The sequence below is a fragment of the Simochromis diagramma genome, unplaced genomic scaffold (assembly GCF_900408965.1).
Source record: "Simochromis diagramma unplaced genomic scaffold, fSimDia1.1 OVJJ01000517.1, whole genome shotgun sequence".
In the NCBI taxonomy this organism is placed as follows: Eukaryota; Metazoa; Chordata; class Actinopteri; order Cichliformes; family Cichlidae; genus Simochromis; species Simochromis diagramma.
In genome coordinates, this window is record NW_024387173.1 from 30,637 (window position 1) to 55,477 (window position 24,841).

The 24,841-nt window shown below is 41.1% G+C and overlaps 1 protein-coding gene across 1 annotated transcript in view; it reads right to left on the reverse strand.

Annotated features, from left to right (window-relative positions):
* Nucleotides 1-2,457: 2,457 nt before the first annotated feature.
* LOC120744707 (deleted in malignant brain tumors 1 protein) overlaps nucleotides 2,458-24,841 on the reverse strand; it is a 41,714-nt gene continuing 19,330 nt past the window's right edge. Inside the window, exons 6-12 of the mRNA XM_040049239.1 lie at nucleotides 22,485-22,793; nucleotides 21,989-22,300; nucleotides 5,587-5,874; nucleotides 5,179-5,472; nucleotides 4,566-4,886; nucleotides 3,342-3,476; nucleotides 2,458-3,236 (exon numbers count right to left, since the gene is read on the reverse strand). Of these exons, the coding sequence (XP_039905173.1) occupies nucleotides 2,764-3,236; nucleotides 3,342-3,476; nucleotides 4,566-4,886; nucleotides 5,179-5,472; nucleotides 5,587-5,874; nucleotides 21,989-22,300; nucleotides 22,485-22,793 (2,132 nt within the window). The 3' untranslated portion in view covers nucleotides 2,458-2,763. The remainder of the gene's footprint in view (nucleotides 3,237-3,341; nucleotides 3,477-4,565; nucleotides 4,887-5,178; nucleotides 5,473-5,586; nucleotides 5,875-21,988; nucleotides 22,301-22,484; nucleotides 22,794-24,841) is intronic.

The window sequence follows — 24,841 nt, forward strand, 5'->3', positions numbered from 1 at the left end:
TGCATCCCTGTAGTACACAGTTACCTTGGATGGTCTTGCAAGGTCATGATTCCTGGCAGAAAATTTGTGTGAAATGAAGAGTTTCCCACATTTTTTTTGCAATGCAGCATATTTGAGGAGAGGGTGGCCTCCTTTAAGTTCCTCAGCACCCACATATCTGAGGACCAATCTTGGTCCACAAACACATCAGCCCTAGTGAAGAAAGCCCAGCAGCGCCTCCATTTCCTGAGGGTTTGGAGATAGAACAGGCTGCAGACTGACCTACTAGTGTCCTTCTACCGAGCCACTATCTGTGTGGTACGCTGGTTGCACGACAGCTGACAAGAGGAGACTACAGAGGGTCATCAAAACTGCAGAGAAGGTGATCGGCTGTCCACTGTCCCCCCCTGGACTCCATTGCCAGCTCGAGATGTCTCTCCAGAGCCAGGGTAATTATAAAGGACCACCTCCACCCTAACCACCACCTCTTCAACATCCTGCCCTCTGGAAAAAAGTTGAGATTACTAAACTAAAGAACAGCTTCTTCCCGTGGGCTGACAGAACTCTTAATGCAAACTAAGAGTGTGAACAGACTTCTCCAACACATCCACTCTGACGCTTCTAATCAACTATGTTGCTGCCATCCCATGTGCAATATCTCAGTCTTCCCATGTTCTGTGCAATATTTTTGGCCCATGTGTAATATCTTTGGTATGTGCAATATTTTGGTCTCACTGGAACTACCCATCTACCCAATTTCGCTGTGCAAGAAACCGCACAATGACAATAAAAGCTGTAAGTCTCTTTAAGTCTTTATTTTCTCTTTTATTCCCAAAGTTTTGCACATTTACAGTTTCAGTAGTGAAAATGGTTTCAATGTCCAGATTCTGTGTGCACAGACATAATCAAGTTTTGACCTTGGCAGATTAGTGTGTGTGTGGCTGCAGGAATGTGAAAGATAATAAATATGTCACCAGCCTATCATTATGCATAACTCTGAATGAAATGGTGTTATTTATGGTGTATTTGTTGAACACAGAATCATGATTTACATGTGATTTTGCTGATAGTTAAGGATGCTTAATTACTTATTATTGATCAGAATATAATCAGGTGTAAGTTTAATAAATAAAAGGGATATAAAAAGTACAGTGATAATTCTAAGACAGGCCTCACACTGATGTCGGGATGCTGCTTGGCAAAATCTGATATTTCATTCCTACCCAGTATCATGGTCCTCCAGTTTCCTGCCTTGCCCGCTTCTCTCTCTCTCTTTGTCTCTAACCACACTTTGTTTTGCAGTGTCTTCCTCCAGCATCTGGCTGACTGCACTTGGGTTGACTTGGGTACTTGCCTCATCATCCGGTTCCTTTAAGCTGGAGGAGGACTGTCATTCAACGCCGGACTGCTAACTAAACAGTTAGTGAAGTTTGGTTTCTGCCACATTTAATCGTTTGTCTTCTTTGTTTGCCTTGAAGCTGCCACTTACCTTCTGTTCCTGTTTGTACAGGAATCGAGTGTGAGGGCTGAGTGAGTGTTTGGACTGTGAGTATTTTGGGGTCAGTTTGGTGGATTTGTCTCTGGCCATCCCTGTGGCATGGATGAGTGGCCTTCTGGATAACCTGCTGTTCTTGAGATATAGTTTGCAAATTCGTTACTTCCCTGTGTGAATTGCCGGGACTGTAAATAAATGCTGGTAATTCCTTAGTCCACATTTTGAATCCTTCCAAGCACTCACCATGACGCCCAGACTCTTGGTACCCGCAAAGATTACAGTAAACACACTCTTGCATTATTCAATTCAGGTGCTGAGCAGAACTTTATTGATCATTCTCTTGCAGCAAAAATAAACATACAAGTCTTTCTGCTTCTTTAAACTCTGCCTGTCTCTGCTCTAAATGGTTCCCGACTCAATGACTCATAGAACACTAAACCCAAAAGAGAAGTTATGGAAAAAGACATCATCGAGCAATTATTCAGTGGTAAATATGTATATAAATGTAATAGGTTAATAATGAATGTTTAAAAACGTTCCTGTGATTATTTTCATGTTGGCTTGAAATAAAATATATTCCTCTGGTGTTACTGCAGCTTACTGTGAAATCTCAAGCTGACCAATCTTGCCATCATTTATTGTCAACACTTAGGCTACGTCCACACGTACACGGGTATTTTTGTTTCTGTTTTCGTTTATAAAAAAAATCCCGTCCACACATAAAGCCAAAAACGAAGTGAAACGCTTCTATTAACATGCCAGTGTAGCAGGTGGCGCTATATTCCTATCTGTGTAGAAATGTTGGCCAATCAGAAGTCAATAAGCCTGGGCGGGAAAGAGTAAACAAAGATGGCGCATAGAAGCAGAACTGAGTCGTATGTGTGGAGGGACAGTAACTGTGTGTGTATATGTAAGCATTTAAACACTGCAGAGAGTAAAATTAACAGTAACATTTTGTCTAAATCCGCCATTGTAGAAATTCATTTCACTGAAACAATAACGTGGCGCACAGTGTGACGTCAAAAAAGGCGCACACCTTTGACGCTGCGTTTTCTCTGTTTACCTCGTCCACACGTAATAGCAAAAACCGAGTTTTTGAAAATATCCACCCTGGCAGGAGTTTTTAAAAATCTCAGTTTTCAGTGACCGAAAACGGCGTTTACGTGTGGACGAAAGGTGCAAACGCATAGAAAAATCTGCGTTTTCAAAAATACCCACGTACGTGTGGACGTAGCCTTATGAACATTTTTTATGTGGTCGTATTTCGGATGTTTATGAAGTTCAGGTCATTATAAATGATAATGAACTGTTGATGGTGAGGATACATTCTCATAGTCGTTCTCTTCATCACTAGTTTCCTCTTCCTTACCATTATCCACACCTAATGATGGTGAGGATATGTTCTCATAGTTGTCTTCTTCATCACTAGTTTCCTCTTCTTTACCATTATCCACACCTAATGATGGTGAGGATATGTTCTCATAGTTGTCTTCTTCATCACTAGTTTCCCCTTCATCTTCCCTGTGACCGTCTACGCTCACACAGGCCTCTTTGGGCTTGTTGTAATTGTCATTTGGGCTCACTTCCTCATAATCATGATCTTCATCACTCACTGGGTCATCATAATCATCACTCGCTTCTTCATCCAGTACTGCAACTTCTTTGATTTTTTCATTAGTTTCCACTGCATCAACATTCACATAGTCCTCCTCATCATCCTCTTCATCTGCATTGATATAATTATTCCTGACTCTGACAGACACTGAAACACAAGTAAGGGAAAACAATGCAAATTTGTAATATGTATGAACATGTAAACAATGTGATGAATAATTATTTATAATTGTGTGTCCTGGTGAGCACACACTTTGACTTTGGACGAGGATTTCAGGCTGCTTGGTTGCTCGTGATCTTCTGCACAGCAGCCACATCACTAATGGCAGCAGCAGGAGCAGCAGCAGGACTCCAACAGATACCGAGGACACCAGCATCATCAAAGACACTAGGAAGAGAAAATTTGATCAGTTTATCCATAAAAACTACTTCTCATTTATGTTTCAGTCGAGAGCATGTAGTTTTCACCCACATCGTATGTCATTCACACCAGTCTAGTTTCAAGAGTTTGGCTACAGAACACTGTGCTCAGCAGGAACAGATACACAGTCAACAGTTCTCATCCTGACCTTATCTAAATGTTGGACATAACCAATGTGACACCACACAGTGGTTAGTGAAGTCCTGTGGTGAAGCCTTGAGCTCAGTGTTTTTGCCATCTTAATCAAACTTCCCCATCTTGGGGAACTTTTCAAACGAGAAGTGACAAACAAGGCGAGGATCTGACAAACTGAAGGAACACTACACGCTCAACTTAAAAGCCTACTTACTTACTAAAAGTAGTTGTAAAAATATGACAGCGTCCCCAGCACCAAAAGAAAGAAAGGCTAAATTAATTAAATTAGATGAAACCAGTAAAAAACTTAAAATCATTTTCATCAATTTAATGTAAGCAGTTATTTACAAGTTTAAACAGTCTTAACAGACTGTCTCAAAACTTTACTGTGGTTCACTAGTGATTACTGAGAATTCTGCTGATGACAGACAGTATAATGTCCAGACTGAGAGAAAGCTAAAACAGGAAAGATGGTTAAGAAAGTTTATTCTATTTTTATTCTATTGTATACAGTATTTTATTTGATTCTATTCTATTATGTATAGTATCTTATTCTTATCATTTTATCCTATTCCAGTGTATTTTTGCTATGAAGTACACCCTAGCACAGGATTACTCTGAAAAGACTGATTACTGCATTTGTTTTTGGTTTTTTTGGAAACTTCAGACTCATATCTTTCTGTTTCTATTCACGTTTGTTTCTATACTGGAACAGTCTCCTCCTTTACATCTGCTTCGTCTCTTTCTGGTTTTAAATGTAAACATTCAGAAATTAACAGAATGAACAGAGAAGCCTGAGAAATACAGATACACAGTGTGCACAGAAGATTTGTCACAGTGACATTTCTTATTATTTGTTTGTAATTAAAAAATAAAAAGCATAAACTGTGTAATTTATGTATGTGTAAATGCTGTACTTACTGTACTTAATGATGACACTAATTGGTGCAATTACAGCAGATCTGAATGTCCGTGTGGACACTGTGACCTCGTACACACAGCTGTAGTTGCCCTGATGTTCATACTCAGCTACAGGGAAACTAAATGAGGCTGAGTTGTTGACTGCTGACTCTGTGAGGTTGGAGCCAGAGAAGCTGAGAATAAAATGGCCACTGGAAAATGTGGAGTTAATGGAACAGGTGAGGACAAAGCTGTAACCCCTGGTGATCTGTGCACCTTCAGGACCCCAGACAAGTCCTGCATTCGGAGACGTCAAGGAGATGCTGGGCCGCTGCAGTCTCACTGTGTGAAAGTGACATTGGGATTAAGGACGGAAGTCCAGCATTCACTCTTTTAGGCCTCAACTTAACATTTAGCTCTTTAGCTGCTAAATGCTCCACAGTGTGTAATTGTTTGTTTCCAGTAGTCTGTGTTTCGTCCTGAGTACTGTGGGCTTTGAGAGCATTTTGTCAGCCATCCAGAAATTTTATGAAAAAAGAGCTGCTGTTCTAAATACAAGAAAGAACTACTGCAGTATCCTCTTATAAGCATTGCTATTGATTATTTATGATCATACTTGTATTTGTTTTCTTACCTGTAACAGAGAGCCTAAACAAGTCACTTGTTGGGGAGTAAAATTCATGACTTGGGCCGCTTTCCTGATACTGACACTGGTACAATCCCTCATCATCAAAGTCTACTTCAGGAATATCAAAGGTAGCAGAGTTTGTGTTTGAGTTTTGGGTCCTGTTGAATGAATCTGATGTTTTCATCAGAATGAATGTTCCACCTAAAGTTTGAGTTGAGATTGAACAAGAGATTCCAATGTTCTGACCCCAGGTCACCTCACCAGCAGGACTGATGGAGATATTGGGTTTTGGAAAGATTACTGAAAAGAGACACACAACACCAGCACAATAATACATTTGTTGTAGCTCACTGATCACCCTACTTATAGAAAACAAATGAAACACGGTGTTCAGGAAAGTGTATTTCTTCTTACCAGTAACAGAGATTCTGACAGAGTCACTGAGGGGGGAGCTGAATGTGTTACTTGAAATGCGTTTCTCATACTGACACTGGTACAGTCCATCATCACTGAAGTCCACTCTGTGGATATTGAAGGTAGCAGATCTGGATCCTGTTTCAGTCTGACTGAAATTACTTGAGGTTTTCTTGAGGGTGAAAGTTCCATCTAAGAACTCAGATGAGACGGAACAAGTGATGCTGATATTCTGACCCCAGCTAACCTGACCTTCATTTACAGAGATGCTGGGTTTTGGGAGACTCACTAACAAAAAAAAAGAAAAGAAAAAAAAGAATAGTGTGAGTTTTAATAGATCACAAAGTCAAGCTACACCGATGTCCTCAGCTAATCCCAATAACAATCCATATCACCCCATGGCTCAACTGATGCCAGTTTACATATCCAACCGGTAATTCTCTTTAGTGACATTCTCACTGCAAGCCACTTTGCAACCCACTATCACCTCCACTTTCCCTTCTCAAGCTCTACATGAATCAATACCATGTCTGCTGGCAATAAAATCCAGTTTAGAAAAGATGAGAGCAAGATGGTATCTGGGACAGAAACTGCTAATACAACTTTGGCTCTTTCCAAGCGTAGACAGTATAATAACACTATAGGTGGGAAGTAACAAAGTACACATACTTTGTTACTGTACTTAAGTACAATTTTCAGGTATCTGTACTTAAGTACTTTTTTTTTCTGACTACTTTTTACTTTTACTCCCTACATTTTTAAACAAATATCTGTACTTTCTACTCCTTACATTTTTTAAACTTGCTCTTTATCTGTGGTTTAATGCATTTGGGGGGAGTTATTGTTTGTTACCGCTAGCCTTCATGACACCAATTTAAACCTAGACAGTAACACTTGAAAGGCAGTCCTGTTCATTTATTAATCACCAGGGATGGCAAGAGAGGTAAAGAGAGAGAAAGAGAGAGAAAGAGAGATGGCATTGGCCAAAGTTTATGGGTTAAAAGTGGGACAGTGGTTTATTTTATGTTTATTCTTTTATGTTTTTTTGCACAACACTGAAACGACTGTAGGTGTCTGTAAGTTGCAGTTGCAGTATCTAGCTAGCCCTACTGAAGAGGAATGAAAATGAGGGGAGTGACTTTTTAAGTGTCAGGTCATTTCAAATGCAACATTTTTATCAGCTCAACAAACATCAGCAAACACACAAAGGTTGTGTCCAAATTCATGGGCTGCATCCTCCTGAGGACCCGGCCTTCGCGGTCTACGTGGGCCGGGTCCTCAGAAGGTCGGGTAGGCCGGAAGTAAACGGCCGTGTAATTGGACGGTCTAGCCTTCTGATTAGTGTCACCGCTGTCTCGGTGGAGTTTAATAAACTCAGCCGTCTGCTCCTTGCTATCTAAAATATAATGGGACACTGGCGTAAATTCTCGACTGTCTCATACTTCTGTTTAATCAGTTTTCTGTTTGACGTTTAGTCAGCTGTGTAAAAACCAAGGAAGAACCCACCCGGGGGATTAATAAAGTTTTATTTTATCTAATCTAATCTAATAACTTTAATCTCAGCCAAACCGATTTACTCACGAACAAACAAAACACTGAAAAAAGCCCAACAATAGCATTTTTAGGTTGTCTAAGTGACTTATATATTACGTTTAACCCGAAACCAGCGAAAGTCCGCGGTGATCTGAAAATGATGTGCCGGGAGTTGTGCCGTTCTCGGCCGCATCAGTAACCCTCGAGCTCCCGGCTAGCTATCGAGCTGGTGGGTAGCAGACGCCTCCGAAAACGTCGAAGCACTTTTGCAAATATGCGATATCTTGATAAACCGAGCAGATATTTGATGTTTACACAACTACTTTCTCGCCTGAAAATATGTTAAAAGTTTATTTTGTGACTCAGAAAGATTAGTATGAGTAATTTTAAAACTTAGTAGCGGCCGCCATTGTTGGAAACTGGAGTTTGGCTGGGCCGCGCTATGAATTCTGGGATATGGTAGGCCACGAAGGACACATCCGACCCATCCTTCAAATGCGGGGAAAAGGAGGACGCATTTGTCGGCTACATTCGGAGGAGTCTACGAATTTGGACAGCCTTCGGCGCGTCGCTGTGACGTAATCGGTCTACAAATGCGGCCTCAGGAGGGTGCAGCCCATGAATTTGGACACGACCAAACTGTTTGTGAGCAGTTTGTCTCACAGTGTGTTGCTAGCTAAAGGTCCAGCTACTTTATTTCACAGGTAGAGAAATAAATCTCACCCAGAGTTGGAGAAAGATAAGAAAGATTGGACAAGACGAACAGAGGTTAGATTTGAAGGTCTCAGTGGGATTTGATAAACTGGAAATGTAAAGCTTACATGTAAGTCCTCATGTTTTTAAAACGGACATTGAGCCAGTACATATGAAATTGTGTTTTGCAGGATAATTCAATTCAATTCAATTCAATTTTATTTATATAGCGCCAAATCACAACATAAGTCGCCTCAAGGCGCTTCATAGATACAGAGAAAAACCCAACAATCATATGACCCCCTATGAGCAAGCACTTTGGCAACAGTGGGAAGGAAAAACTCCCTTTTAACAGGAAGAAACCTCCGGCAGAACCAGGCTCAGGGAGGGGCGGCCATCTGTTGCGACCGGTTGGGGTGAGAGAAGGAAGACAGGATAAAGACATGCTGTGGAAGAGAGACAGAGGTTAATAACAGATATGATTCAATGCAGAGAGGTCTGTTAATACATAGTGAGTGAGAAAGGTGACTGGAAAGGAAAAACTCAATGCATCATGGGAATCCCCCGGCAGCCTACGTCTATTGCAGCATAACTAAGGGAGGATTCAGGGTCACCTGGTCCAGCCCTAACTATATGCTTTAGCAAAAAGGAAAGTTTTAAGCCTAATCTTAAAAGTAGAGATAGTGTCTGTCTCCTGAATCCAAACTGGAAGCTGGTTCCACAGAAGAGGGGCCTGAAAACTGAAGGCTCTCCCTTCCATTCTACTTTTAAATACTCTAGGAACAACAAGTAGGCCTGCAGAGCGAGAGCGAAGTGCTCTAGTAGGGTGATATGGTACTACAAGGTCATTAAGATAAGATGGGGCCTGATTATTTAAGACCTTGTATGTGAGGAGCAGGATTTTGAATTCAATTCTGGACTTAACAGGAAGCCAATGAAGGGAAGCCAAAACAGGAGAAATATGCTGTCTCTTTCTAGTCCCTGTCAGGACTCTTGCTGCAGCATTTTGGATTAGCTGAAGGCTTTTCAGTGAGTTTTTTGGACATCCTGATAATAATGAATTACAGTCGTCCAGCCTGGAAGTAATAAATGCATGAACTAGTTTTTCAGCGTCATTCTGAGACAGGATATTTCTAATTTTAGAGATGTTGCGCAAATGGAAGAACGCAGTCTTACATATTTGTTTAATATGTGCATTGAAGGACATGTCCTGGTCAAAAATGACTCCAAGGTTCCTCACAGCGTTACTGGAGGCCAAGGTAATGCCATCCAGAGTAAGAATCTGGTTAGATACCATATTTCTAAGCTTTTCAGGGCCGAGTACAATAACCTCAGTTTGATCTGAATTAAGAAGCAGAAAGTTAGCGGCCATCCAGGTCTTTATGTCTTTAAGACATTCCTGCAGTTTAACTAATTGGTGTGTGTTATCTGGCTTCATGGACAGATAGAGCTGGGTGTCATCTGCATAGCAGTGAAAATGTATGCTATGTCTTCTAATGATGCTGCCTAAGGGAAGCATGTATAATGTAAACAGAATTGGTCCTAGCACTGAACCCTGTGGAACTCCATAATTAACCTCAGTGTGTGAAGAGGACTCTCCATTTACATGCACAAACTGGAGTCTATTAGATAGATATGATACAAACCACTGCAGTGCAGTATCTGTAATACATACAGCATGTTCTAATCGCTCTAATAGGATATTATGGTCGACAGTATCGAATGCTGCACTAAGGTCTAGCAGGACAAGCACAGAGATGAGTCCACTGTCAGAGGCCATAAGAAGATCATTTGTAACCTTCACTAAAGCTGTGATGAGCTCTGAAAACCTGACTGAAACTCTTCAAATAAACCATTCCTCTGCAGATGATCTGTTAGCTGTTTGACAACTACTCTTTCAAGGATTTTTGATATGAAAGGAAGGTTGGAGATTGGCCTATAATTAGCTAAGACTGCTGGGTCTAGAGATGGCTTTTTGAGTAAAGGTTTAACTACAGCCAGCTTGAAGGCCTGTGGTACATAACCGATCATTAGAGATAGGTTGATCATATTTAAGATCGAAGAATTAATTAATGGCAGGACTTCTTTGAGCAGTTTTGTAGGAATGGGGTCTAAAAGACACGTTGATGGTTTGGAGGAAGTAATTATTGAAGTTAACTCAGAAAGATCAATTAGAGAAAAAGAGTCTAACTTAACATCAATGGTACTAAGAGTAGCTGTAGATAATATTACATCTGTGGGATGATTACTTGTAATTTTTTCTCTAATGATAAAAATTTTATTTGTGAAGAAGTTCATGAAGTCATTACTAGTTAACGTTAAAGGGATTGTTGGCTCAACAGAGCTCTGACTTTTTGTCAGCCTGGCTACAGTGCTGAAGAGAAACCTGGGGTTGTTCTTATTGTCTTCAATCAGTGATGAATAGTAAGATGTTCTGGCTTTGCGGAGGGCTTTCTTATAAACCAGCAAACTATTTCTCCAGGCTAAATGATGATCCTCTAAATTTGTGACACGCCATTTCCTCTCCAGATTACGAGTCAACTGCTTTAGGGTACGTGTTTGAGAATTATACCACGGAGTCAGGTACTTCTGATTAGAGACCTTAGTTTTCACAGGAGCTACAGTATCCAGAGTCGTACGTAGTGAGGAGGTGAAATTATTGACAAGATAATCGACCTCTGTTGGGGTAGCGTTCAGATAGCTGCTCTGCTCTATGTTGGTACAGGGAATTGGAGATGATAACAGTGGGTGGATTATATTCTTAAACTTAGTTACAGCGCTTTCAGAAAGACGTCTACTGTGATAAAGTCTACTCTCCACCGCTGTATAATCAATTATTGTAAATGTAAATGTTATCAGGAAATGATCAGACAGGAGAGGGTTTTCAGGAAACACTGTTAAATGTTCAGTTTCTATGCCATATGTTAAAACAAGATCTAGAGTGTGATTAAAGTGGTGGGTGGGTTCTTTTACATTTTGAGAGAAACCAATTGAGTCTAATAACAGATTAAATGCCATGTTGAGGCTGTCATTTTTAGCATCTACATGGATGTTAAAATCACCCACAATAATTATTTTATCTGAGCTGAGCACTAAATTAGATAAAAAGTCTGAGAAATCAGACAGAAACTCTGTGTAAGGCCCAGGTGGACGATAGATGATAACAAGTAAGACTGGTTTCTGAGTTTCACAGCTGGGGTGGACAATGTTAAGCATCAGGCTTTCAAATGAATTAAAAGTCTGTCTGGGTCTTTCATTAATTAATAGGCTGGTGTGAAAAATTGCTGCCACACCGCCCCCTCGGCCTGTGCTTCGAGATTTCTGGTAGTTAGAATGACTCGGGGGTGTTGATTCATTTAAACTAACATAATCATCCTGCTGCAACCAGGTTTCTGTAAGGCAGAGTAAATCAATTTGTTGATCAATTATTAAGTCATGTACTAACAGAGACTTGGAGGAGAGAGACCTAATATTTAATAATCCACATTTCACTGTTTTACTCTTTGGTTCAGATGTGGATACTGTATTGTTCTTTCTTTGTAATTGTTTATGGTTAAGTTGTTTGTTGCTGGTTTTTAGTTTGTTTTTTGTCTGTTTGGGAGCTGACACAGTCTCTGTGGAGATGGGTTTTTGGGGAGGTAGCAGGAGGAGAGAAGCTGCAGAGAGGCGTGTAAGACTGCAACTCTGCTTCCTGGTCCCAACTCTGGATAGTCATATTTTGGGGTCCATATTTCTAGAAATGAGAGCTGCTCCATCCAAAGTGGGATGGATGCCGTCTCTCCTAACAAGACCAGGTTTCCTCCAGAAGGTTTGCCAATTATCTATGAAGCCCACATCGTTTCTGGGACACCACTCAGACAGCCAGCAATTTAAGGAGAACATGCGGCTAAACATGTCACTCCTGGTCTGATTGGGGAGGGGACCAGAGAAAACTACAGAGTCCGACATTGTTTTGGCAAAGTTGCACACCGATTCAAACAGGTTAATTTGCTATAATGTGGTGGATTTAAAGTAAAGAACAGTGTGTGACTGGTGCACAGTGGCTGTGGTTTCATGGTCAGAGTTGGGTTACATCTGCGGTGTAATTGCATTCCACAGCAGGATGTTAACGGAACCGGTGTGAATGTGGAAGTGAATGTGAGCGCGAATGGTTGTCTGTCCCTGTGTGTTAGCCCTGCGACAGACTGGCGACCTGTCCAGGATGTACCCCGCCTCTCGCCCTATGACAGCTAGGATAGGCTCCAGTGCCCCCCGAAATCCTGAAAAGCATAAGCGGAAGCGAATGGATGGATGGATGTTAACGGAACCAATCAGTGTAATTAGTTAGGATGGCAGCTAGGGGGCGAGACTGGTGGTGTCGGCGGGGCCGAGCACGACGTTCAGCATCCAGCAACTGGAGTCCTCTGACTTTTCAAAGCCGCAAGAGTAGTCCAAATGGATACCAAGGTTCAAAAGATTTTCTCTTGCAAGTAATTTGAATGTGAGTTCGGAAGAGAACCAAGTCAACATTTTGATTTATTTCTTCACTGACTAAGTTAACTGCTAAGCAGAGGACAACATATCGGGGGTACATGATGGATTCGAGGCTGTTTTCAGCGTGCTTAAATTCAACATGCGCAGACAGGGAGATAATCAGAAAGGGGATGCTTTTTTTGTGACTGCGCTCTACGCACAAGCACAACACTGCAACTATGGAGTGCTACATGATGAGCTGATACGCGACAGGCTTGTTGTAGGTCTCACGGACAAACGGCTGTCAGAATGCATGCAGCTTGACTCAGATTTGACCCTGCAGAAGTCTATCAACATATCAACATAAAGTCAAACATAAGCACAGCTGGACTGGCCATCAGGCATATCGGGCATTCGCCTGGTGGGCCGATGATATTTTTTTGTTCTCATGAGCTTTTTTGTTGTTTTTTTTTATTTTTTGTAATGGTATAAACAATAAAAGGTGGTGGATTGGCCAATGTGTCATGATTGACCCTCGGCTGGACCATTTACAGCCGAGGACGTCGGACACACCCTCCCGTTTGCTTGGGCAGCGGCTCTGAAACCAATCTTATCATGGACAAACAGAAGAAAATGGTTTTGCGGTATCCATATTGAGGTTAAAAAGAACGTGATTTGTTCCGTTCTTCAGTTAGAATGAAAATAAGACACAAAGCTGGAGTTATTCTGTCTTTATGCTGCACAGCTGCCTCTTCTTCTGTCATTCTCTCCCTCTCCTGTTGCTACTTCAATCATGAAACTGATCAATGATCAGCTGATTGGCTTTTCTGTTGCAAGTTCCGTCTCTCTTGTTTGTTTATCGCCCACTTTGTGACAGAAAGAGGAAACCTGTGGATGTCATGCTAAACAACAGCAGTACGGTTAAGCTTGATAAGCTGTTTTTAGAATTTATTTAATATTACTTTCAGGTATCAGCTGATATTTGCTGGAGCCACAGCCGTAAAAGCTGCTGGTCATGATATCGGTTTGGATATCTGGTGAGAGGGAAACATGAAGATGAAACCAGGAGATGTCCTTCCCACATCGCAAGCAGGTCTGGCCCGGATCTGGTATCAAGCTGGCATTTCTGACTGACCGGTGTCATGGCAGGGTGTATGTCAACCAGATGTGGGCCAGGTCCGGCAATGATGGCAATATTTATGTTCCTATTTTCCTATTTTAGTTAGAAGACCCAAATGCCATGTTGCAATACTATACTGCTATGGTAGCCAACATTACAAATGCAGGTTTGACAGGTTTGTGAGTGTACACTTTAGCCAAAACCTAGTGACGGTTTGCTCATCTTTGCCAGTGCATGGCTGTAGCTCAGGAGGTAGAGCAGGTCACCCACTGATCGGAAGGTTAGTGTCAAGTATGAATGTAGTTAGGAAGCGCACAGTTTAGAGAAAGTGTGTGATTGGGTAAATGTGGCATGTTGAGCAATCTGGGAGAATAGAAAAGTGCTGTATAAGAGTCAGTCCATTCACTGTCTGATCAGAGTTTTGTCATTTTACTTTTGCACTATTATGCACATGTTGTTATTACATGGCTTGATTAAGGTAGACATTAGGCTGACATCTGGGTCCAGAGTTGAAACTGTTCGGGGCCAGCACAGGGCCAGCAGTGTGCTTGCAACTGGCCCGTGGCTGCACACAACTTACACATGGCCCACATACCGCAAAGAATTTCATTCATTCATTCATTTATTAATGAATGATGACCCTTTGGTGGCCCAAATCATGTGTCTGCAACTGTGGTTGCAGACACATTACCAGGGAAAGAGGGGCACAAAGAAATACTTTTCTTTCTTATTGTCATTTTAATTCTCTATCTTTTAATAAATAATCATCTGAATCTTGCAACCAAAGTGGTCATCTGATGTAACATGTATAGCAATTGTCATGGTTTATGGGGCAAGCCGTGTGGAATTTTAAAAAGGACCCAAGATACGGACACTGCTGTGACAACAAACAAAAGGCAGTGATGGCACGAACAGAACTAAGCAAACCCAAACTGGAAAAAACTAAGAGCTAATCTACAAGCCAGAAACACGAGGGAATGGAAAGCTGAAGTGACATGACAAGAAGGCAGAACTGTACTGAGAAAACACAGACGGACCAGTAACACGCACAAGAGAACACACACTATAAATACACACAGGAGGGAGACACGGCTGAACCGAATTAACACGTTGAAATAGGGAGGGTGCAAAACTGAACACTCTGACAGCAGACATGGACCTTCAAAGTAAAACAGGAAATACACAGACTGGACTCAGAGACACGGTACAGATAAAGAACACAGGGAACACATGGGCAGACACTAAACAGGGAGCACAGAACCAAAACGCTATGAACTAAAAAGTCTAAACCCAAATACACAAACACAAAAAACTAGAACATAAGATCATAATAGTAAACGCTAGGTCAGTTGACCCAGAACCATGACAGAAATCATACATATATACCAACAAGACAGTGTACATCAGTGTCACAACAGCTTTTGTTTTCATTCAAAGGCTTTATGGATTTTCCTATAATATCTGGTTGGCAGGTCCGATTTTTTGTCCCAGTCCAGCTCTGGATGTAAGTCTGCTACTATAAAAAAAATCTACAGACTGGTGGTTGTCAAGCTTAAACGTGGGTTCCAGAAAGACAGCGAGAAAGTGTAAAGTGCCATAAATGTAGTGGCACTTCATCCTGTTCATAGCAAGATTGTCCAGCAAATGAAGTAAAATGCCAAGCATGTGGGAAAAAAGGACATTACACGCAAAACCGTGCATGAGGTCGAAGATGAAAAACATGCCTTGTTCCTAGGCAGTGTTATGTGTGATGGATGGTGGACAAGCATAAATAACAAAAAGTTGTCATTTAAAAGTGACACTGGTGCTGATGTTACAGTCCTACCCCTTAAAGTGTTTAATGAACCGCTACCAGTCTCTCTACAAAACAACCAAGGCTCTGCTGGGACCGGGGAGGAGATTTTTGGTCATTGGTGTTAGCGAGCTTGCACTGAGAAAGGAAGAAAAAGAAATAACGGAGGATGCAAAGCATTACTGGGAAAACCTGCCATTAGCAAGATGGAGCTTGTGACCCGGCTGCAGAGCCAACTGATTGGTGCTCAGGCATGGTGGTGGTACCAAAGAAGACAGGAGCCGTGCGCATGTGTTGACCTTACACACCTAAATGAGTCTGTGTGTTGAGAGAAGTACATACTGCTATCGGTGAATGACATTTTTGGCAGATTGGCTGAAGCCAGCATGTTCAGCAAGCTGGTTGCTAACATGGGGTTTTGGCAAATACCTCTGATGGAAGATTCAGTCAAATATACCACTTTCATCAAGCCAGTTGGGTATTACTACTTAAAGACACTGCACTTTGTGATTGCTTCAGCACCATAACATTTCCAGAACACGATGGTCACAGATGGCAAGGAAGGTGAGGTTTGCCACATGGACGATGTGCTGGCAGAACACAAGACGAGCATGACTCTGTGCTAGGCAGGATCTAAAAAGCTGGCATCACCTTGAACACTGACAAGTGTGACATCGCAAAACAGCAGATGACATTTTTAGGTCATGTTCTGTTGGCCAGCGCTATCTGTTGCTTGCGCTGGGTTTTGCTTGCGCTGGCAAGCAAAACCCAGGCAGTGCAGGAGATACTGTCACGATCTGCGTGGCAGATCGTCGGGAGGAGGAGGATTTGGACCCCATACGCAAGCACGGACAATAGCGTAGTGAGAAAATTTATTAACAATGAAAGGCAAAATCAAAACCAAAGCAGAGCATGCAGGGAGGTATGCTAAAGAAAACCTAAACTGGGAACAGCTATAAAATAACAATGAAAAGAACAAAAACCTGCAATGAGAAACTTGAAAACCTGAGACGTGAAAACCTTGGAACATGGAGACGCACACGGCAGAAATACAGGGGTTGACACACAGACAAACCAGCAACTAACACAGTGAAACACAAGGCTTAAATACGCAGATGGATAATGAGGGAATGAGACACAGAAGGGGAACACAGCTGAGAGGAACGAGACCTAACGACACAAGGGGAGCAAAGCTAGAAACACAGACATCAGACATGAACATGAACCTTCAAAGTAAAACAGGAAACAAGAAACAAAGATGCAGACTGAGAGGCAGACAGAATATAACACATGTAACTCAAACAATACATGAGACAATAAATCCTTAAACACAAATAAACAGAAACATGGAACTCTAATAATAATAATAATAAACAAAGCACCAGAGAACCAAATGATAATTCAAAAAATAAACCAAAACATAAGAACTTAAAATGCTGGGTCAAACTGACCCAGAACCATGGCAGATGAAGGAACCACAGAGCGTGGGTTATGAAGCTTTTTGGGAATGATTAACCAGCTTGGAAATTTTTTTCCCACAGCTGACTAAGAGAGACAAACTAACATAGACTTGCTATTTAAGAGAAACTGCTGAGTGTTTCTTGACCTGGAACACAAGGTGACATCACCAGTGTTAGCCATGTATGACCCAAGCTGTGAATGCAAGGTGTCAGCAAATGCATCATCTAATGGCTTAGGGCAGGGGTCGGCAACCTGTGGCTATAAAAAATAAATTGTAAAAGTATTTAGCTGAAGTGCATTTTATTTCTGCTAGTTCTTTTTTAACTTGTAGTCCTAAATTTGGGAGATTATCGTGGGTGATCGTGGCTCAAGAGTTTGCAGTTCGTCTTGTAATCGGAAGGTTGCCAGTTCGAGCCCCAGGTTTGACAGTCTCGGTTGTTGTGTCCTTGGGCAAGACACTTCACCTGTTGCCTACTGGTGGTGGTCAGAGGGGCCGATGGCGCCAGTGTCCGGCAGCCTCGCCTCTGTCAGTGTGCCCCAGGGCAGCTGTGGCTACAATGTAGCTGCCATCACCAGTGTGTGAATGTGTGGATGACTGAATGTAGTGTAAAGCGAAACACTCGCGGAAGCCGGTGTACCCGCTGAAACGCCATGCATTTATCGGGACTTTCAACCCCAGGTAGGCTTAGCGAAAGTTTGTTAAATTAAAATATGTATTCAGAAATTTTAAAACACAAGATATGGGATGAGGTGAATTCTAAGAAATTTGTTTTACTTCACAGGTTAATTAGAGTTAAGACTCTTGTTAGATAATATTTCGTACAGGTTACCCCCCCAAACCCCATCTCCATAGAGACTGTGTCAGCTCCCAAACAGACAAAAAACAAACTAAAAACCAGCAATAAACAACTTAAACATAAAAAAAAATCACAAAGAAAGAACAATACAGTATCCACATCCGAACCAAAGAGTAAAACAGTGAAATGTGGATTATTAAATATTAGGTCTCTCTCCTCCAAGTCTCTGTTAGTACATGACTTAATAATTGATCAACAAATCGATTTACTCTGCCTTACAGAAAACTGGTTGCAGCAGGATGATTATGTTAGTTTAAATGAAGCTCAGATAAAATAATTATTGTGGATGATTTTAACATCCATGTAGATGCTAAAAATGACAGCCTCAACATGGCATTTAATCTGTTATTAGACTCAATTGGCTTCTCTCAAAATGTAAAAGAACGCACCCACCACTTTAATCACACTCTAGATCTTGTTTTAACATATGGCATAGAAACTGAACATTTAACAGTGTTTCCTGAAAACCCTTTATCACTTTATCACAGTAGATGTCTTTCTGAAAGCGCTGTAACTAAGTTTAAGAATATAATCCACCCACTGTTATCATCTTCAATGCCCTGTACCAACATAGAGCAGAGCAGCTATCTGAACGCTACTCCAACAGAAGTCGATTATTATAATTTTACCTCCTCACTACGTATGACTCTGGATACTGTAGCTCCTGTGAAAACTAAGGCCTCAAATCAGAAGTACCTGACTCTGTGGTATAATTCTCAAACCACGGAGAATTATAGTTATCTGCTTTAGGCAGATAACTGCCTACGAGTTATCTGCTCGTAAGCCGCCTATGAGCAGATACGAGCAGATGACTCGTAAGCTGGAGAGGAAATGGCGTGTCACAAATTTAGAGGATCATCATTTAGCCTGGAGAAATAGTTTGCTGCTTTATAAGAAAGCCCTCCGCAAAGCCAGAACATCTTACTATTCATCACTGATTGAAGAAAATAAGAACAACCCCAGGTTTCTCTTCAGCTCTGTAGCCAGGCTGACAAACAGTCAGAGCTCTGTTGAGCCAACCATCCCTTTAACGTTAACTAGTAATGACTTCATGAACTTCTTCACAAATAAAATTTTAATCATTAGAGAAGAAATTACCAATAATCATCCCACAGATGTAATATTATCTACAGCCAGGGGCGATTTTAGCCCTGGCTGTAGATAATATTATGAATCTACATCACCCCCAATCAAATGGGGTGATGTAGACCAAAGCACCCCCAAAGATTTCTTACTTTTTTTGACAATATTTGTTGTTTGTGGGACACACTAATAAAAATATAAAAAGCTACTTTCAGTACCATTGATATTCATTTAGACTCTTTTTCTCCAATTGATCTTTCTGAGTTAACTTCAATAATTGAGGGCGATTGTGGCTCAAGAGTTGGGTGTTCGTCTTGTAATCGGAAGGTTGCCGGTTCAACCTCCGGCTCGGACAGTCTTGGTCGTTGTGTCCTTGGGTAAGACACTTCACCTACCGCCTACTGGTGATGGCCAGAGGGGCCGATGGCGCGATATGGCAGCCTCGCTTCTGTCAGTCTGCCCCAGGGCAGCTGTGGCTACAGCTGTAGCTGCCTCCACCAGTGTGTGAATGTGAGAGTGAATGAATAGTGGAATTGTAAAGCGCTTTGAGGGCCCCGAAAAGCGCTATATAAATGCAATCCATTATTATTATGTCCTTCACTTATGTTGCCTCAATTTGATTTGCCATCATGACGGTACAATTGTGAACAGTTTTTGCCGACAGAGGCATATCTTTTACTTGTTTGATTATCTTGTCTGTATCTGAAAAGTCGCCAAAAAGTTAACTAGCAACATCAAGCTGTCCCCTACAGGATATTTCAATGCAAATGTAGTATGGCGTGTGTCGAAGTGGCGCTTTATATCTGACCATTTCATCGATCCAATTTTATCATTGCATATTAGACACACTGCAGAACCTGCTCTCTCCACATAGGTGAATTCCTCTGTCCATTCCTGCTGAAAAGTACGATATTCGTCATCTTTTTTTCTTTTAGCCATCTTCGATAAAAGGGTTTCTGCAATTAGCTAGCTGACTACTCGATTAAAAGGAAGGACGTTTACTTCCTGACCTCACAATGACCCATGTATGTTACGCATTATCCAATAAAAATTTGGTGTTGTCTCGGAGGACAGCTGTGATTAGCTCCAGCCATCCGCAACCATCAACATGAGCAGTAGAAAATGAATTGATTGAAATACATGGGAATGTTTTATATTTTTAACATCATATTTCTTTTATTGTTAAAGATTTGCCTGCGAGCCAGATGCAGCCATCAAAACAGCCACATCTGGCTCACGAGCCATAGGTTTCCGACCCCTGCTCTAAACAATCAAGAAGAAATTTACAGTAAAACACCAAACATACACGCTAAAAAACTGACTCACTGTTCTCTGTTTAATGTAATGGGGATTTTTTCTGTTTTGTTTTTGTTTCATAATTCCTCAAAGACAGTTTCTTTGCATCTGATTTGTTAAAGTTTTATGTTTATAAGTACACCAAGCCTTAAAGCTGGTTGTGTCAAAGCAGAGTCCTGGATTTGTTGGGTTTGCTTGCCTTCAGTTTATTTTTTTCCTTAATGTTTTTAAGAGCCACACTGGAAAGGAGTCAAGAAAAGAGAGCCTCACTGGTTGATGTTATCCTCATGTAAAAGCTGCACAATTTGCAGAAAGCCATGGACACCCATACTTAACAGTGCTCCGAATTGTTTAAAATCTCCTCTACACACCAGCTGCTGCTTTTCTTGTTTGCCTGAGTAACTTACTGTGTGTGGGTGTGTTAGTATGTGAAGGTGTTGTGATGTTTAGTTATGAGCCATTTTTGTGTTTCTGCCCATGTATCTATGTGAATATGCTTGATCAATCATGCTGATACGCAAGTTATTTGCATAAAAATGTAGTTTCACCATTTTACATGAGGACATTTTAGGCTGGTACAAATCAGCTGCAGTGCATTTAAATATATTTTCAATTACACGTTAGGAATGTGGTCTCTCTTCAGCTCTTCCCAGGAGGGTGGCACGGATGCCCCTCCGGTGGTCCTTCTTGGGCTCTCGCACTCTGGGGCCTCTGGATGTCTGGGGCCTGGATCTCCTCCATGCCTGCTTCATGCCCTGGGGGACGGGGCTATGGCTCTCTACATCCTCTAGTAGACCATTACATGGGGAAACCTTTTGAATACAAGCGCGCTGATCCACACAGGTGTGCACACGGGTGTTCACTGTTCATAGACATAAACTACACCTCTATTGGCTGCTATTTCCAGGCACATTGTGCGCTGTCGGTCCTGCTTGCTACACAACAACATTCAATATTTAGTATTTACTGCTGTTTACACTTAGCTAGATTAACGTGATGGTGTTGTGTTTAGTATGTTGCTCTGTTTTTTTGCTTGTTTTCTCTTCTTTTTCTCTCAACAGGTGATCCAGGAGATTTTTTTTCCTCTTCTTTCTCTTTTTAAGTGCCCTTTCTCACTGTCCCTCTTCCCTTCTGTTTTTCTTTTACTTCATCGTTCTTTCTCCCTTTCCTATCCCTCAGTCATGTCTGTCCCGTCTGTAACAACTGAAAATAAAATAAAATAAATAATAACAACAAAGGTCGATCAAATGGACCAATACGGCAAGGCCGTGATGATCCATTTGGCAAAGTAAATCCATTGGGTATCCTTGTTGGTCTTCAGACAACAATTCTGACGGCTAAAGAACCAAATGGGACAGGAAAAAAAAAAAAGAAAAAAAAAAAGAAAAAAAAAAAAGGAATGTGGTCTCTGTGGTGAGCCACACTGTCATTTCTGCTTGTACTCTTAGAACAGGATTCTGTCATTTGACAAGACAGAGTTAGATGGCAAAATATTAATAACGCCATGCTAAATATCAAAATGCTCCATGTACAGTAGGTTAGAAAAAGTATGTAAAACCCCACTACAGCATCTCCAAATGCTAACCTTAGCTGAGCCTCAGCTAATTTACAAATCAAAACTGAAGGTGTGAAGATAAGCTACGCTTATTTTGAGTTTGTTATCTACACGACGCATCTGCTGATGCGATTGTTGCCTCAAAAAAAGAGCTCTGGGAAAGCTGGAAATATAATCTGAAAGAGCTTTGACATGCATCTGAAACATTAACTGTCTGTCTGTAAATGAAGAGATATCAACAGTGTACTAGTTAGATGAAAGCTAAAAGAATAAAAAATAAAAAGAATAATGATGACTTTTTGTGCTCTGCTTGTATATGGCAAATGCATATCTATTTAAACAGTTCCCCTGGCAAGTAATCACTGAATCCTGAGTAAAAACCATTAAAGAAAAACTTGACAGAACACACTATACTGCAAACTGACAGAAAAATGTCAAACACTGTACAGTGGAGGAAACATGATGGGTCCAGGTTGATTTGTTGCTTTTGACCCCATGTACCTTACATGATTGATGGAGAAAATTAAGTTTATCAAGTTGTTTTGTGTATTTTTTCTCACCTGAACAAACAACACCAGCGTCCTCGCCATGTCCACAGTTGTGTGTCCCAAATCCATTGTGTCCACACTCAATTAGAGAACTTTCACTTCCTGAACAGGCCACGTCATCAAGCCAGATTTTCCCACTTCCTGGACCAAAGTGAGCAGATGCAGTGGCCTCCACTGCTGTCCCGCAGCCGAGCTGTCTACAGACCACTTTTGCATCATTTAAGTCCCAGCCATCATCACAGACTGTTCCCCAGTTTTTCCTGTGGTAGATTTCTACTCTTCCAGAGCACCGAGTGGACCCAGACCCAGATAATCTGATCAGACCTATCAGGCACAAGGCATCATTATATTTTAATTTTCCTTCCTTTAATTTTCCATTAAAGCAACTAAGTTGCTTTAATGCTATTGATTGATATTGTTGAGTTATTTTTTTAATCGACACTGCGACTGTTTAATCAGTAATAACAAAGAAACCAAATACTATAATTTCATAAGTGTTTCTGCTCACCTGAACAGACGACACCAGCATCTTCACCATGGTTACAGTTGTGTGTCCCGAATCCTCTGTGCTGACACTCAGTTAGAGAACTTTCACTCCCTGAACAGGCCACATCATCAAGCCAGATCTGTCCACTTCCTTGACCAAAAACAGCAGATGTAGCACTCAGGGCTGTTCCACAGTCTAAGTATCTGCAGATCACTTCAGCATCCTTTAAGTCCCAGCCATCATCACAGACTGTTCCCCATGCACTACTGTGGTAGATTTCTACTCTTCCAGAGCACCGAGTGGACCCAGACCCAGATATTCTGATCAAACCTATCAGGCACAAGACATCATTATATTTTAATATTCCCTGAAACTGAAGTCAGACTTTATGCATATTATACAAGAACATGATGACCTGTAATACCTTTTCTCACCTGAACAGACAACACCAGCGTCCTCGTCATGTCCACAGTTGTGTGTCCCAAATCCATTGTGTCCACACTCAGTTAGAGAACTTTCACTTCCTGAACAGGCCACATTATCAAGCCAGGTTTCTCCAGTGCCTTGACCAAAGTGAGCAGATGAAGTGGCCTCCACTGCTGTCCCACAGCCCAGCTGTCCACAGACCACCTTAGCATCACTTAAGTCCCAGTCATCATCACAGACTGTTCCCCACGCACTGCTGTGGTAGATTTCTACTCTTCCAGAGCACCGAGTGGACCCAGACCCAGATAATCTGATATGAGCACCTAGTCACAGGCACATTTGCTTAAAGAGTGTTAGTGTTTCTTTTTTTGTTATTTGGCCATGGCAAAAATCAAACACATTTACCAACAATAATAATTATGAAAGATAACATACTTTGTATCATTTAAATTCTGAAGAAACCAAAAGAAACCCAATCAGCATAACCCAGCCCAACTTTCCTTCTTGTCCTTCAGTTTGGCCCAGTTATAGTGACTGGGTCACAGAGTTGTTCATCTAAACAGAGAAAGATACATTTATTCAACACAATTTATTAGAACAATATCTCACCTGAACAGACAACACCAGCGTCCTTGCCATGTCCACAGTTGTGTGTCCCAAATCCTCTGTGTTCACACGCAGTTAGAGAACTCTCACTTCCTGAACAGGTCACATCATCAAGCCAGATTTCTCCACTTCCTGCACCAAAGTGAGCAGATGCAGTGGCCTCCACTGGTGTCCCACAGCCAAGTCTTCTACAGACCACTTTTGCATCATTTAAGTCCCAGTCATCATCACAGACTGTTCCCCAGGAGCCACTGTGATAGATTTCAACCCTTCCAGAGCACCGAGTGGACCCAGACCCAGCTAGTCTGATCTGACCTATCAGCACATAATATAAACTGTATTTAATATTTTCTTCAAGTTGAAATATTCATATGAGACACATAAGAAGAAACTTACCTGCCGCAGGTGTGGAGGACGCAAAGAGACAAGAAACTGTTGAAGAGGAAAACATGGGATTGCTTATGATATAAAGTTAGTTAAAAATAATGTAACTAATGTTATCATTTATAAAAATAAAAAAAAAGACAAAAACTGAAAACTGAGTCTTAAAGATGTATTCATTACTGCTTCTGTATCAGAGTTATTATAGTTTTGTATCTTTTTACTTTTTGTTCTTAATTTTCTTTTGTACCCCGCCTCTCGCCCTATGACAGCTAGTATAGGCTCCAGCGCCCCCCGCGACCCTGAAAAGGATAAGTGGAAGCAAATGGATGGAATGGATGTTCTTAATTTATTTTCACTTTAGCTTCCAGAGTTTAATTTCTTATTTCAGTTTCTTTTTTATTATTTGAACATGATGCAACTTAGTTTAGTTTTAATTGATTTAGGAAAATCACTACAGGTGTTACAATGAACAAACATAATCTTTTGAAAGCAGTTCACTCGGGCTTGTAGACTCAAGTTTCAAGTCTACTAATGCCTCATCGGGCAAGTTGTAATAAAATTCCTACTAAAACTAATTATATTCCATCTAAATTTTTATTTTAGTTTAGTTAACTAAAAGATTTTATTTTTTACATATAGTTTTAGTTAACTATAATATTCTTGATCTGTACAATATAAAGAAAAACATTATACGAAAGGAAGATTTTCTTACCAAGGGTAAAGATGTGAAGCACCTCAGCTGCCCCATAACTGACAAACAAAAGCTGCTTCATGTTATTTATTAGAACCCCGGTGGCAGTAAAATGAACTTCCCCCTTCGATTTCCGGTGTTTTTTCCTCTTTTTCTTTTTTTAATCTCACATGCATCCGCAGGGTATTCAAACAAAGCAGCTGTAAGGCTTGAAGTTCACACACATGATTACGTGTTGTGTAATGTTGCATAACAAAGGCAAAAATAATGC